General features: G+C 34.5%; 3 protein-coding genes across 3 annotated transcripts; all 3 read right to left on the bottom strand.

Moving 5' to 3' along the window:
- Nucleotides 1–942: 942 nt before the first annotated feature.
- On the bottom strand, nucleotides 943–2,947 carry LOC106312319 (calcium uniporter protein 2, mitochondrial-like). The gene is made up of 2 exons (XM_013749795.1): nucleotides 2,300–2,947; nucleotides 943–1,592 (listed from the first exon to the last, which is right to left on the bottom strand). Exons 1-2 carry the CDS (start codon nucleotides 2,849–2,851, stop codon nucleotides 1,134–1,136), a joined length of 1,011 nt encoding a protein of 336 aa, XP_013605249.1. The 5' UTR covers nucleotides 2,852–2,947; the 3' UTR covers nucleotides 943–1,133.
- A 6,175-nt stretch (nucleotides 2,948–9,122) lies between these two features.
- Nucleotides 9,123–10,544, bottom strand: LOC106312591 (heterodimeric geranylgeranyl pyrophosphate synthase large subunit 2). Its single transcript, XM_013750159.1, has one exon. The coding sequence runs from the start codon at nucleotides 10,473–10,475 to the stop codon at nucleotides 9,357–9,359; it is 1,119 nt and encodes a 372-aa protein (XP_013605613.1). The 5' UTR covers nucleotides 10,476–10,544; the 3' UTR covers nucleotides 9,123–9,356.
- Nucleotides 10,545–13,507: 2,963 nt separating this feature from the next.
- On the bottom strand, nucleotides 13,508–15,228 carry LOC106312592 (tetraspanin-8). Its single transcript, XM_013750160.1, has 2 exons — nucleotides 14,477–15,228; nucleotides 13,508–14,013 (listed from the first exon to the last, which is right to left on the bottom strand). Exons 1-2 carry the CDS (start codon nucleotides 14,981–14,983, stop codon nucleotides 13,702–13,704), a joined length of 819 nt encoding a protein of 272 aa, XP_013605614.1. The 5' UTR covers nucleotides 14,984–15,228; the 3' UTR covers nucleotides 13,508–13,701.
- Nucleotides 15,229–16,717: the final 1,489 nt, after the last annotated feature.

The following is a 16,717-nucleotide window of genomic DNA, read 5'->3' as shown; positions in this document are numbered from 1 at the left end:
TCTTCAAGTAGATTTTTTTTTGAGAAAGACTTTGTTTGATAATTCTTTTCAAATGCCTTCCACATGCCCAATGCCCAATGCAGTGGTTTCATACATGATCTTCCTTAAATAGAATCACTTAAACACGTTCCCGAGAGATTTCTTTTGATCAATCTTTGCATCCGACCCTTCTTCTTTCTAGATTTTGCAAGACCGTGAAGTCTCCCTTAAGAACCAAAAATAAACCTTGCATCTCTAGCTAGCCCATCATCTTGTATTTCTGTATCCCAAAATCATCTTTACCATCAAGTTTCTTCATCTCAATCTAGAACTTGCAATCAAACCATGATTACTCTGATACCACTTGTTAGGTTTTGAACCTATTTTGTGCTGTAAACTTGGAATAAATTTGATACCAAAACTTGTCTTTTTATTCACTACCAACAAAAGTTTCTCTCAAGAACAACTTTGATCAAAGCAATAAAACACAGGTTTATTTATTGTTCTCACTATCTCTCGTTCTGGTCTCTTTTCTTTTATTAATCGGATGATCGACTTAAGAGATTATCACGGTCTATTCATAACTCAAGGCTTCAAGTTCCTAATTCTTGTACTAGTATGAAAAAGCTTCCTAATCCTATCTGGCTTTGTATAAAACTTGATCGACACTAACTTAGTCTTCTTGTGTGTAAGATTTTTTTGTTGGCCAAAGCTAGAATCAATTCCGCCCCATAGCATAGCATATTAATAATATTTTATTCTCAATATGAAAATGAGTTGCCCTTTGTATCTATTATCTTTTGTGGTAGATAGCATACCTGGCTACAAGTCAGATTTTCGATTACAGCTCACCAGAGTTCTGTTGACAGGCAAAGGAATAATAACTTTTCTTGTATTATATTTCAAACACTTGCATGTTATATATTTACATAATGGTTACATTTTAGATCAATCTCATAAATGGAAAACCTTGAAAACGAAGAACATAACTCTTCCCTGATGTTACACAAGCCGCAATAATTCGAACACTTTTTTCTTTGGAAAAATGAAAACTAGAGAACTTCATCTACCTATTCTTTTCTTTTTTTTGGTGGGTAGAATCCTCTAGTTAGGAAAAATCAGACACAACAACATTGACTCGTCTAATCAAAAATCTAACTCTGGATAGTTCCAAGAATCTTGGAAACACGATCTGAAGCCTTAGGGCAAAACAGCTTCTTCAGCTCATCATACCTCTCAACATCAAACTCTTGAACATTCATCAGCTTCCTCTGTTTGGCCTCGAACCTGCTTTGGTAAAACCCTTCAAAGGAAGGCTCTTTCGATGTCCTGAGGAAGAAACCATACCCAGCCATAAAGTATATAGACGTGACATAGAAACAGATCGGCTCCATAACATCCCACGAGAGCTCCCAAAACGTTAGCCTCATGAACCCCGCGGTCTGCAGGATCAAGTAACCCAGACCAGCCCAGAGCTCTCTCCGCACCAAAGAGTGGGCTTTCACATCGATCACTGCCTTCGCTGCTTCCAGCTCTTTTAACTCGATCCTTCGTGGGTCATTCGGGTTACGAACCTTGGGCAATGGAAGCAAGCCTTCAATGGATTTTGTAACCTGATCAGACACAAAAGGCAAAAGACAAAAACAGAAAACGTCTGGGTAAAACAATACCTCCATCACCTTCTTTCGGACATAATTAGCACTTTAAACACACATACAATTAGCACTCAAAAACACACACACAATTAGCACTAAAAATTAAGTAAATGAACCCATCCCAAAAACCCAAATTTACTCAAGATCTTGAACACTATTGACAAGAGAAAACTTATCTCTCCACTTAAAACACAATCCTTTTGATAAAGTTTTCCACTTTCACTATCCTAATACCCAAAAGAACTTGTTAAAGCTTCTACAACTTTCTCACTCTCTCTTTAGAATCTATTTTTAGGTTTTGGTATCAGGTTCTTGACTCAAGTTAACGTAATCCAAGCAATGGTTTTTTTTTGTTTTGGTTTGGGTCTCTGTAGAAACGGTTGCTCTGCTAATCACCAGCTCAAACTTGGGAACCTCCTAACACTCTGGTTAACAGAGGTTTTCTGAATCTCCTGTTGAATTGGAACCAAAAGAAAAAGAGATACAACCCATGGAAAATAGTATCAGTTCTCGGTATTCAAAATCGAAAAGAAAAAAAAACAAAAAACTTTTCAGGAAACCTAATTGGAGATCTCTCCCAATCTGTTCAAATCAAACAGCTGCATACATTCATTTCATAATTACCATTGATCCATACGAGTTAAAAGAGAAAAAATGAAAAGTACCTGATCTGGTCTTATACAAACAGAATCCCCCAAAACGATGACGTTTGCCGAATCATCAAGCATCTTCGCTATCCTAGCCCCATGATCCAGATCCGAAGACGCTTCGCCGCAAACGCTAACAAACTCCTCATACGCCATCCAGCTCTTCCCCGTCTCTCTCAGCTTCGTTTTCACGATCTCGATCTGCGCAGCTCTGAGAAGCTTCTTCGTCTCCTCCACCGTCAAACTAGGCGTCTCCGTTTCCGTCGGCGGAGCAATGCCGTCCAATCGGATTCTGCCCTTGCTTCCGTCGATTTCGCGGAGCTTCTCGATCAGGCTCTCTCCCACCGGCATCTGCATGATCTCCGGCCGAATCATGGCCGTGTTGTGCAGAAACCGGCGCGAGATCGAGGAGTCTCCGGGCTCCGGCGCGATTCTGGCGTCTCCTGATTCCTTGGGGACTCTTGTTCGTACGGCCAACGAAGAGGACGAGATGCGGCAGTTCGTTAGGCTCTGCGAGGCTTGATTCGAGATGCTGAAGAGACGCTTCGTCAAAAGCTTCCTCATCGCCATTGATCGATGAACGAACAAATTTTCTTTTCTCCCTGAGAGAGAGAAAAAGAGATATAAAACAAAAATAAATATAAATGTTTTTTAAAAAATATGAATGAAATATGAACAGAGGAGAAAAGGGTTTATATACTGTTTGATTTAAAGTTAAATTAAAATTAAATACAAATAAAAAGGACACGTACACGTCAGCGTATATCAGAACGTACACGAGAAATTCATTATTACCAATTTACAACCGAATATTCGCTTTCGAAACGATTTCTTCTTGCGAGAAACGTGGAGATACTGAGGATTAATAGCCGTACACGTGTTGGGTTATGAATGGTGTTAGCATGCGGTGGTGTTACAGCCGTCCAATACTTTTCTTATTAAATTAATAATTCATTTTGGAAAACTAAAATTTGTTCACAACGGCAACAGAGCAGAAGAAGTAGGAAACCAAAAGTCTTTTGCGTGTAAGCGAACGTGGTTCCACGTATTTTTCTTGTTTTTTATTCGTTTTACTTTTAACTAATTTACTAGATTAAAATATATTGTTAAAACTAATTTCCTAGATTAATTTGAAAATTACTTTCTTCCAATACTTCATATTTACATAGAAAGCATCTGTATATATTTTCTATAGTCTCTTTGAATTTTTTTTATTATTTAATCTAATAAATCAAGTACTTATATAGCTGTATATTAACAAACAGTATGACAAATTTTGAGTATTTTAATCACTGTGTATAAAACATATAAAGAAGCCTTATAGTGAGAAAGCAGGGTAATTACTTAAGTTGTTGAGGCGAAAAATCTTTATTTCATACCGATCTTTTATACTAGTTATGAGAAATAATCAGGAAAAAATAATTGTGGTTTCTAGATTCCAATGTTTGAGGAACATGCCGTAAAGAATATGCGAACAAGTAGAACAGATGGAGAGACAAGTGGGTTAATTAAGCTAAATAGTCTACTTGGAGATGCGTATTTACAAAAACATACTTGATGATAAATAAGTTGTATGTATTTGTAAGTTTTTTCAATGCTATAAATAATTATAAATAGCTCGGATAAATTTTAGTAAATAAATAATATATTTTGTGCGTTCATAATATTTTGTGCGTTTTTAATAGTAAATAATGTGATATCAAATCATACAAAAATAATATTTTATCATAGAAAATAATATGCTATTTGTATAAAACATTTTTAATTTTTTTCTGTTATTTATATACAAGTACAACACACTAAAATTTAAAATTATTTTTTGCGATTTAAAACTAGGCTAATTAGTGCATATACCTTTTTGTGCAAAAAGAAAGATATATGCAACTATAAACAAATTGGGCATACGTTTGTGCTTTTAGATCATAATTATCCTAGGTTTCTCTGCGGCGAAATTCTTAATAAAATATAAAAAACAATTTCTTAGCTTTTATTGGAGTGACAACTGACAAGCATGTCCGCAAATTGAAAATTTAGTTTGGCAAAGAGAAAAAAAAAATATAAATGTATTACATTAGCAAATGGTCTGAGATATTTAACCTAATTAATTAATTAATTTTGGTTAATTAGGTCTAACAAGTAATTAATCCTACGTTATCAACATTGACTTCGGCCTGATGGTAACGCTGACTAATAATTATACGATTACAAATCTATTTTAAAGTCTTATGCAATTGGTACTCATCAGACATCATCTGGATAGAGACTCCCCAAATGTTCATTTTCTTTATAAAGATTTTGATGTTTTTTTAATAGAAAAGTTTGATGTTTAATATTCTCAAAAATAGTTACTAAAATTTGTTTACACCAGTTTTATTTAAATATTTTTAAGTAATATTTGAAATTTATGTTTATTAAAATTTGTTTCTCGGATCTATTTTGTTTTTTCTGATCTTGATCTATTTTGTTTTTTCTGATCTTGATCTCTTAGGCCATCAAGCAGCGTCGAAGAGAAGGTTTGCTTCAATTTTTTGTTTGTCACTGAAGTTTCGTCGGTCGGTCACTATCAAGAACCATCCTTCGGTTCTCAAAGACATGCATATGGCGGTGACATTTGGTTGGCCGGGTGTTTTCTAACTCGAGATGCTCATCGATGACTCCATATGCTAGGAGTAACCCATCCTTGCGCTGGTGTAGTTCGTTGGTCTATCTTGTTGGGGTACCTCCTTTCCTTATTTGTGCAGGTTGAGAGCATTTTAAGCAATGAGGCAGCTGCCATCTAGACCTGTTTTTGGTAGGTGGTAAATTCAAAATTTTGTTGATGGTTGAAGATGCAACAGGTAGGAGAAAGCGGATAACTGATCTAGCCATTGAAATGGAAGTCAGATTCAGAGTAATGATAAACAGATTGGTTGTGTGTCTTTCGTTCGTGTTGGGTTCAAAATTGGAAAGTGACCCGTCTACGTGTCCGGCGGAAATGTACAGATAGTAAGTTCGTATGTATTTTATTCGATTTTCATTGTATTTTGAAACTTATACTCAATTGGGACGATATATAAAATATAAAAATAAAAATAAAAATCTCTCATCAAGAGCTCTTGAGTTTATTTTTTAATCAACTAAGTCTAGTTATATTAGTAGTGTAGTACTACACTGTTTCAATAATGTTGCTTGTTTTCCTTTGCATATTTATTAAATGAAAATTGGACTGTATAGCTATAAAATAAACCATAATTAAATATCTAGTCCAAAAAAAAGTATCTCTTTTATTTATGTAATATATACTATATTGTCCCTCGTCTCCGGTTAATGAAAGAGAAAAACATATTTTTCTTCTTTTTTTATTATCACTTACCACAACTCTTCTTCCATTCCTACCACCTTATCCTCCGTCACGTTTACAATACGTTATCACCAACTCTACGTTGTGTTTTGTATTTATAGCCACTTAATCACTATCTTTTTTGTTTAATCAATATCCTTTTTTTATAATCATTATCTCCTTATTCATATTCACATTTATCATTGCCCCTCCAAAGCCTCCACAACCACCTCCAAATCCATAATCTTTGCTACATATGTCGTCTCCGCTTCTGAAATCTACAGACCACGACGGTGTTACGGTGAAGGCGCCCTTGTTTGTTCAGTAAGTTTCAAGTAGTAGTATGCTATTTGAACAATATGTACTATGTTATTTCGTTTGTTACTATTCTATTTTAATAATGCTTCATATTATGTACTATGTCCATATTTTGATATTTGGGTTAGGGTTTATATTTCCTTTTAGGGTTTAGTGATTAGTGTTTTTGGTTTAGTTTATGAAAGGTTTGGGTTGACTTTGGGGTAAACATTACCTTCTTTCTTGTAATCATAGACATTTCAAAATTTGGAACATTAATATGTACTATGTTATTTCATTTGTTACTACTCTATTTTGATAATGCTTCATATTATGATATACTATTTGCATATTTGATATTTGGGTTATGGTTTATATTTCTTTTAGGGTTTAGTGATTAGTGTTTTAGGCTTAGTTTATAGAAGGTTTAGGTTGACATTGGGTAAACATTACTTCTTTCCCTGTAATCATAAATATTTCAAAATTTGAACAATATGTACTATGTTATTTGTTTGTTACTATTCTATTTGTATATTTAAATTTTTGAGTTTATTTTGACATTTGGGTTAGGGTTTATATTTTCTCTTAGGGTTTAGTAATTAGTGTTTTGGGTTTAGTTTATAAAAAGTTTGGGTTGACCTTAGAGTAAGCAACTTCCACTATTATTAAACCATTTTAAAATTTCATCAATACGAACTATACCATTTAGAATATTCTATTCTATTTACTATGTTTATCTTTTTCCATAACATTATTTGTTTCTCCAATCATCGCAGTCATAGTAATCTTTATATGAAAGATGACTGATTCTTTTGGATTGACGACCTCTGTTTCATCCGTAATCACTCCTACTGTAGCCACCATCTTTGTAGTCACCGTCACCACTGGTGTGTTAACCACTACCTCTTCCGCAATAATCATCAACGTCGTTTTCTTATAAATCTAAAAAGAAAAATTGAGATTACTGGAAGAAAAGATAATTACTGGCAACTGGTTCAAAAGAATGACGAAACCTGAAAAGTATTGCATAAATGCTATGAGATCTAATAATGTCAAAATCAATTCTTAATTTGTTGTTGAAATATGGCTAGTTGGCAAATAAGCCCTTTATTAAACCCGTTTATTTTCTCTATTATGTCTCTTTTGTGGTGTTTGTTTTTTAATAACAAAGGAAATTTCAAATTCATAAATCTTCATTGATTTATCCTTGATTCGTGTATATATTATATATTCCTAGTTTTGAATATAAGATAACGTCAGAAAATCATATTTTGCGAGATAATACGACAAGTTATTTTAATAATTACACCCAAAAAAGATTTTAATAAAATATCTACCAAAAGATATGGGCCAAAGGGCCTTTGCTCGAGCACCAACATCGTGAACAGTTATCAATTTTGTTTTCTTGTTTTTCTTTTTTTTTTGGGTCAAAAATAACAAGAGTAATGTATAATAAAAAAACAAACATTATGATAAGAAAGATTACTAAATCAAAAGATAACGGGAGTGATTGGTTGAGCTTTATTTCCAGATTTTAGCTTTATTTATTTTTAAATCACTAAATTTTATCAATCATGTTGTAACTTTACTTTTAAAAATTAAAGTCTACATCAAGTTTTTATTTAGTTTTATCAATCATGCTTTAACTTTATTTTTAAAATTACAACAAAAAAAAATAAAAAAAAACTTTTTCTTATGTGTTTTAGGCAAAAACCCTATATCTTTTTTTTATAGGCTGTAAAATCTGTAAATGAAAAAAAATATCTATAATATCAAATAAATTATATAATCATAATAAAAACTTTTATAAATATTTTAATTTTGAATTTGAGTGTTTTTAAATTATTAAGATATTTAAATAATATAAATATTATATACATATCACATTTTAGATTACAATTTTTTTGATAATTTATTAAAATATTAATATAAAACATTTTAATTGATATAAAATAATAATTTTATATATACAACACATATTTTATATATTTTATTTTAAAATATCTACAGCCTACAGCTTACAGTTACAACAAATTTAAGTACATCAAAAGTCTCTGCAGAAAAAATCTACGGTAACAACTTTACAGCTACAACCGATTTATCTACAGGTAAACATCTACAGCTAAATTTTTAAAGCCACAGTCGAACCAATCAACCAACATATGAAATAAAAATGCATATCCAAAAGTTTTCACATTGCTTGTTTCATCACGTTAAGATACTGAAATTTCAAAACGGATTGGATGCAGTTAACCATAGATTATACACCATTAATTGATTTATATTTTGTCTACAATAAATAAAACAAGACGGGAACATGTTTAAGACAGCAAATGGATTATCGATCGTTAAAGTATAATGTACGAAAGTACTAATATTCGTGTCGGATTATTTAATGTTTTTAAAGATGTTTGGCATTAGGCTTTAAAAAACTCAAGTGGCTAAAAGGAATGGATCAGAGTTTTAAGTTGGTGACAAAAATATATCTTTGAATGGTGATAATAATTGATACTCTACAATAATTCATGTCGATACAACTGAAATCCAATCAGACTGTCTCAACCAAACAGAAACAATGTATCACTAGGAACTTGCTCGACTGTGAATAAGTCTCACGAGGAATAATAATCTGATTGGTTTAACTGAGAGAAACACCTCATAGGCCCCGCGAGATGTTTATATGTCTTTTAAACCATTTCCAACTTTATATTTCACATTAAAATAGAGTAACTCCATTGTAAAATTGAATTTGCTCGATTGATTCAATATATAATAGAGTTATTCTATAATGTTGTTTTTTCGCTCTATAATGTTGCTTTTTCATTCCATTTAGAGTGAAAAAACAATATTATTCTATATTTCACTTTATTATAGAGTAACTCTATTATAAAATGAACTATTGAAGTAAATTTAATTTTATAATAGAGTTATTTTATTATAGTGTGAAATTTAGGGTAAATTTTTGTGCCCGCGCAGGAAAAAAACTACTAAATATTTGATGAGAATAGCTATCGGACCTAAATGAACGGGTCCAAGCCACTATGAATGATTTTTTTTAGAGATGGACTTTGTAAACCCAAAAAAATGTTAATTGAGGTCCAAGAAATATACGAATAACTCTGCTGCAAAGTAACGAAAACAATTAAAAGATCCTTACAGACACGACTCGGAACGATTTCAATTGACAAACAAAACGAGTCTATTTTCAAAAAAACTGTCCACATGGCATCAGGAGGAAGAAGCAAAGCTGAGTTAGCAGCCTGTGACGACAGGGCGTTTTGCTTTACTGGCACAGATTTACAAAAGAGGCAAATGGATTTACGTTTCAAGTTTTGCCTTTTACAAATTTTAAAATAAAAATATAAAAATGTGGTTACACTTAAAGCACACTAGTTTAGCATGTATACATAATCCCGACACAAGGAAACAAACTATCAAAGTTCTAAAACACATAACACTTCATTTATTTCTATTGGCAATAAAATTAGTAAGAGCTACTAAAGGTGCCACCTTCTCCGTACTAAACCCATGGAGATGTTGACGTGCATCTTTAGTCAATCTCCTAACAAATTCTTTAGATTTCTCCAACCCCATCAGCTTGGGATACGTCAGCTTTCCAAGTAGCTGATCTTTTCCGGCGGTTTTTCCCAACTCCTCCGACGACTTGGTCTCGTCCAAAATATCATCCACCACCTGAAACAACAATCCAATGCACCTTGCAAACTTTCTTACACTTTCAATCTCTTCATCAGACCCACCACCAATAATGGCTCCAAGAACCGCAGCAGTTTCCAACAAAACAGCGGTTTTGTGTACATGGATAAACTCCAAATGCTCTAAACCGACGTCGTTCAACTCCAAACCTTCACTACTTATGTCCTTGGCTTGTCCCGCGACCAACCCTCTAGTTCCAATGGACCTAGCCAGTTCCCTGACCGCCCAAACCATTCTCTCCGAGGATATCTCAGCCGTTGTCATGTGCTCAAACGCAAGAGACAAGAGAGCTCCTCCGGAGAGAATGGCGATTCCTTCGCCGAAGGCTTTGTGAGTGGTGGGCTTCCCACGACGCAGGTCGTCATTGTCCATGCAAGGCAAGTCGTCTTTGATAAGAGACATGGTGTGTATCATCTCAACCGCACAAGCCGCTGGCATCGCGGCGTTTTCTTCGCCGCCTACTAGCTCGCAAGAAGCGAGGCAGAGAATAGGCCTTACACGTTTTCCGGCTGCAAGAACCGCGTAACGCATGGCTTCGTGGATCTTGAGTGGCTCCCCGACTGGTATGGCTTCGTCTAGAGCTTTGTTCACTGCTTCGGCTTTGCTCGCCATGTATGGATCAAAATCAAACGTGGAACAAGAAATCGTATAGATATCTTCATCTTCTTGATCCTCTTCTACTACTTCCACAATGGGAGAATCAAGAAACTCGGCTACTTCTTTTCTTGATAAAATGGCGGCCTTGGCTTGAGTTTCAAGAGAAGGCTGGAGCATGCGGCTTAGCCTCGGCTTGAGATACTGAAATAAGAAGTTGAGAGAGAGAGCGAGGAGTGAGAAATAGAGAAACAGAATTTGAGCTTCCATTTTTCATCAAGACAAACTTCTTCTAGCTCGGGCTATTTGTCGTTTGTCTAATATATAGAGATATTATATATGTTAACCGATGGATTTTTAGAAAGAAAGCAAGATGCAAAATAAACATGTAACCTCTACATGATCTCTTCACGTTATGTTATCCTAATTACGTAAAAGAAAGCAAGATCCAAAAAACATGGACCTCGTGAGAGCCAACTTCTTTCCTCTTCATATTCTCTTCACGTTTGCATTTTTTTTTTTTCATTTTCATAAAGCGCTAATCTTCATTTAGACGCAACTCTACTTGAACTACAATTTTCTAAATATAAATTCTGATGATAAAAAATATTTTCATATGTATAATTTGGATCTAGTATACACTTTCATATGTACTAGTGTAATCGCCCGTGCTACGCACGCACCAGTTTTTACTGCATTTAAATTATTTTGCCAAATTCTAATATTCTGCTTATTATCAGAGCTATATTTTATAAGTCATTTTGCTAGGGTCGAATACAATGGAAATCTAAAATTAGAAATATAGCGTTCAAACAAAACAATTAGATGTGTAAAGTATAATTCTTATATTTTTCTGAATTTTTTTTAACAGAAACCAAATTAATATATAACTATGCATAAAAATATAGTTAAAACTTACTACATTTGATCCATTTAGTTTTATTTATATTTGTCTTTAAAATATAAATAGATTTATTTTTAATATAATAAAGTGAAGCTAAAATAAATTACGAAAACATTAAACTGTATTGAAAATAGTTATTCTTAAGTTTGATATTTGGAATACGATAGAAATATAAATGCTCAATTAGTGATAAAAGAAAAAAGATATTATTTTGAACCTGTGGGATTCTTTTTTTTTGGGATTCTTCTTTTTTTTTTCTCAAAACATGTTTGGATTCTTCTCCATTTCTTTCTTCTACCTTTACGGTCCAAAAAAATCTGGAACATCAAAGATAAGACATAATGAATTCGATAGTCAATTTGTATACAGTAAATTCATAAACAGATTTTTATCCAAAAAAAACTCATAAACAGATTTGTAAAATAGTTGAATATGCTATGTATTAAGAAAATATATTAGGAAATAGTCAAACAATAACAAACAGATTTGTAAATATCAATTTATACATAGTAGATTCAGATTTACCTACGGTTTTCTAAGTTGTTGACAAAGTCTGAGTTTCGTTTTTTGAAAAAAAAAAGTTTCGAAATAGGAATCTCTTAAATATCATCTTCAGCCTGAATCATGCAAACAGAATTAGAGTGTTAAGTTAAGAAGGAAACTAATTTGAATAGGCATGTTTTCAAAAAAGAATTATGAATAAAGGTGAGACATAAACTTGTGTAATTTTTTTTGTTACACTCAAACACACAAAAAGAAAGATGAAGAAGAAGCTACGGTGAAAATAATAGAAGAAGAAGATGGAGAACAAAATCAGTTGCTTGAAAATTATATAAGAGTTAAAACTGTTTGAGGTCGTGTGAAAAAATATAGGGATATGAACTTGAAATTTAAGTATAATAATTCTTTTATTTGAAATTAGAACGTGGTAGTGGCGATAAAGAGAAAATCAAGGGATTTATGTTTTTTACAGTTTTAGAAAACTTTAGAACGTATAGATTTTTATTAAAAAAAAATTCAAAACTATGCCACATGTCGATTTCTGATTCGCCAGGCGACTTGCGCTTTAGTATATAAAAGATTTCATAAAGCGCTAATCTTCATTTAGACACAATTATACTTTCATTTTCATAGAGCGCAAACAACAACAAACTAATCTAATCCTGTATATTTTTTGTATTCATATGTATATGTTGTAAGAGTTAAAATTGTTACAATTTATACATGTTTATACTGGTGTATCCATTACATATGTGAAGTTTTTGTGGCAGGCTTTTTGGACCCATTAATTAAGGGGCTCGAGTAACAATCACTCACACAAACAATAACCAAAAACATCAGCCCAATCTGTTTCTCTCCCTTATCTTTATTTCTCCATAACCAACTCTATATCCTTCATCAACATATATACCTGTAGAGGCGGATTTCACTCCGCTCCATACCCGATCTGAGAACTCGGTCCAGTGTCCTTCAAACCCGCAAGAAGACAATGTGCCCTCGAAGGTCTGAAGCCCATACCGTGCTCAAAAGACTGTCCATGCTGAGCTGCCACTTTCAAACTGCAATGTAACATAAGTCAAATCATTGAAGACGGCTTTAAAGGTATCTGATCTTCGCCCGAGATCATGTCGCCGTTACTATCTCTTGAAGGCCTATAAAAGGAAGACCAATGGCAAGAAAAAGATGATCCAATTTCTTCTATAGCAATACTATACTTTCATACGCGCGTCTTTGTTATTAGATACCTTATGTATACTACTTTTCTACTTGTACAGTTGTACTATATTTCCATACGTCTTTGTTCTTAGATACCTTTTGTATTCATACTAATTTCTACTTATATTATTAATAAAATGCATTTCTTCATACGAAATCACCAATACACAGTCTTTTATACATTTTTCTTATACAAGTAATCGAAACCCTTAACCTAATTTTGTATGTGGATTTTGAGATCCATCAAAATCCCTACTATCATCAATTTTGAGTAAGTTTTCAATGTTTTTTTTATACCAGTTCATTAAATTAAAAAATGCAGTTATGTATATTTAGGGGTTGTTTGCATAAACTTACAATTTTGTTTTGAAAGAACGTGACATTATTCATATTAAAAATAAACATTTTTACAACCTGTTTGCTTCTTTCTCTAATGTTTTGTATGAAAAAAAAAACTGAGAGAGAAAATCATAACAAGTCTACACCCGAGAGGTAAACCATTAAACCAAGCTATCATGGTTCCTTCCATATCTCTCTCGAACATTAGAGAGTCGGGGCGATACAGAAACTACCATAATTCTTTTCAATGTTACAGCTAAGATCGGTATTGAGTTTTTGTCACAAGCTAGTGTGGCTTCTCTGCTCCTCAACGAGAAGATCAAGAGAACATGGTATGCTTAAATAAAAATGAAGGGAAAACATATAATAAATCAATGTCATGGTTTAGCCAGAAGGCAGAACACACTAATAAGTATCATAAGAAAGCTGTACAAGCAATAGGTCTCAAAACACCAAGATAGGAATCATCAAACATAAAAAAAGCAAACTCCAATAATGTGTAAAGAACAATGAACGAATCTCTGTCCTAAAAGACCCTCAAGGCTTATATCCATAAGTACGGCCGTAGCTGTCATCTCTCTTGTTGTTCCTCAAAGCACAGCAACCAACCGAGTAGACAATGATGAGGAAGACGAGGAAGATGATGTTAACAACTGCAACTTTCTTCCACGCGCTCTTGATATTGTCGAGGAGACCCGCTTTGCAAGATTGGCAATCGAAGCAGAGCTTGTTTGGTGCGTTGTCCCAGGTTTGGCAGTCTGGATCAGGGTGTGTCCCGGCCGTCTTGGTCCAGTTTGTGGCGCTTACGTAAATGAATTGGCATTTCTCTGCGGGTTTGCAGCAACCAGACTGTAACACAAAACAAAAAAAGATTCGTTAATTCGTTGTAGTAAGACATCAACACCATAACACAGAGAATCAGCTTCAGATACTATTAGACTATCTAGTCTCATAAGAGTGGAAAATAGAGACTTAAAAAGAGCAAAAGCATACAAAACTGCTAAAAGAACAGAACATAACTTAAACTCGTAAATCATTTCTCATTTTTTTTTTCTTTTTTAAAAAGGCTGAAACTTTATAGATCAAAAAGTAAACCTTTTGTGTTAAAAAAAAAGTTTGGATCTTTAAAAGACATGTTACAGAATCAAAACATTTGAGATCACCAAAAGAGATTTTAAGGGTCAAAAAGGTCTTGCAAGCCCTTTCAAGCAGACAAACAAAAAAACAAAGTTCTGACTAAACCCTAAAAATCAGACAAGGAATCAGATCCAAGATTCGAACCAAATATAAGACAAAAAGATTAAAGGTTTACCTGAAGGGCAGTAAGGTGTTCCTGGTAGAACTTATTGACAGGTTCATCAACAAGCTTAGCTTCAAGTTTAGAACAGACTTTGCTCTCAACAAGACAACTCCTAATCTTCCTCCAGTTCTTGTCACTGTTCACACGTTTCTGCAACCAATTAGAGTAATCTCCAAGTCTATACTCTTTATACCCTCTCTCAGAAACTTTCTCCCCTGCGCCTTTGTTAGTGACAACAAAGGCGAAAATCGTGAAACAGAAGACGAGGAGGATCAAGAGGAACATGACGAGGAGATACGTCCAGAGAAGCCACGTGACTCTGCAACACGAACCGATCAAACCAACGATCGCTACGACCATGAGGAAGACTCCGAGAGCGATCACGGGCTTGTCGAGAAAACGCTCACACTCCGTTGAGCCTTTTTGGCTTAGCCATATACCTCCAGCTAAGATGGGGATCGAGAGGAGGAAGACGATGAAGTTTAGTACACCGACGAGGTTGTTGCTACAGCGAACCATGGTTTTCAATACGTATTCAAAAGAAGTGGAATTTGAGATGGGTTTTAAGGGGGAAGAGAGTTATATAGAGAGGATTGAAACGCGTGAGAGGAAGGAGGAAGGAGAAGCTGCAGAGAAGTTTCTTTATTGCTTAATGATGCTGAGTTTTGGTGATATCTCTTCTCCTTCTCCTCTTATGAAAGTTGTTGAGAGACTTGAAAGACTTTGTGCTTTCTTTGACTAACTAAACTACCACGCGTTTAATTGTGAGTGGTGGATATTTTAGTCTAGCCTAATCTGATAAGGACTTGCAAATGTGATTAGGACTTTTGAATGTGAATATGACTAGTAATAATATTTTATTTACACTATGTCAAATAATTGAGATATTTTTCCTTGTTGTTTTTACTTGCGTGAGAGAGATGGAAAAGGTTTCCAAAGTCTTATTTGCTTTTTGTTTACTCGTTTATTTCGTCAGCGGTTTTACTCGTGTTATAGAGTTTAAGGAAATTAAAAGAACTAAATTGGGATTTGTTTTTGTGCTTCTTGAGCAATGCTACCAAACTAGCATTGGCCGTTGGGTATTCATTTGAAATCCATTAGATTTTTTTTTTTTTTTTTTTTTTATTTACAGACTCATGTAGACTCTGTAAACCAAGGTGGTAAAACTACATCCATGTGCACGACGAAAGACAGTTGTTGCCGAGCACTCCGTGCCAAGCTATCCGCCCTTTTGTTCTCCGTCCTAGGAACATGAACAATTTCTGAGTTGACAAAACTTTGTCGCAAAGTCTTGATATCTTCCAGGTAACTTTCAAATGCTGGCCATTCCTCTGGTTCTGAAACCATCTTCACCAGTTGAGAACAATCCGTTGCAAACGTAAACTGAAACTGCCTTAAATTTCGCATACATTCCATCGCCCAAATCAATGCCTCCATCTCCGAATGAAGAGGTGAAAGGGATGCCCTTACATTTCGTGCTCCCAATAAGCCATCAAACCTGGCAGCGTGCTATGTCATTCTTGTCCTAAAAAAAGATCCTTATCTTTCCAAGAACCATCCGTGAAACACCATCGTCCTATGGTCCCTATATCAGGCCGTACCTGTACTTCATGTACCAATCTACGATCTTTAATAACTTGTGCTTCAGCCCACAATGTTGATTCCACTTCTGCCAATCTCAGCATGTCTCTTGGGTCCATATCTAAATTACTGAACACTTTGTTGTTCCGACCCTTCCAAATATACCATAATATCCATGCAAACTGGTGAGGATTTTTGTTGGCTGGTCTCGGGCGAGTGGATGGGAGCCAAGGGTCATTCCATACTGAAATAGATGATCATGTTCCTACCCTTTTAGTTAGTCATTTATAAACCAGAGATCTAGCAGAAGTAATACTCCTCCAGCCATATGACGGGGAGTATGAGCGAATCGGTTCCAGGGGTGAAGAATTCCTGTAATACCGTCCTTTGAAGACTCGAGCAAAGAGGGAATTTGGCTTCTTGATCAGCCGCCACAACTGTTTCCCAAGCATTGCCGTATTAAAATCAGTCAAATCCTTAAAACCCAACCCACCATTGTCTTTATGGGCACATACTTTATCCCATGATTTCCAATGCATACCTCTTGTGCTACCTCCTGGGCTCCACCAAAATTGGGCGACTGCACCTGTGAGCTTCTTCACTGTAGTTTTCGGCAACCGGTACACAGACATCACATGGTTTGGCAAAGCCGTAATCACTGATTTAATGATC

This window comes from Brassica oleracea, chromosome C8 (assembly GCF_000695525.1).
Source record: "Brassica oleracea var. oleracea cultivar TO1000 chromosome C8, BOL, whole genome shotgun sequence".
In the NCBI taxonomy this organism is placed as follows: Eukaryota; Viridiplantae; Streptophyta; class Magnoliopsida; order Brassicales; family Brassicaceae; genus Brassica; species Brassica oleracea.
The sequence above is the reverse complement of the archived record's forward strand: the minus strand, read 5'-3'. Positions and strand labels throughout refer to the sequence as shown.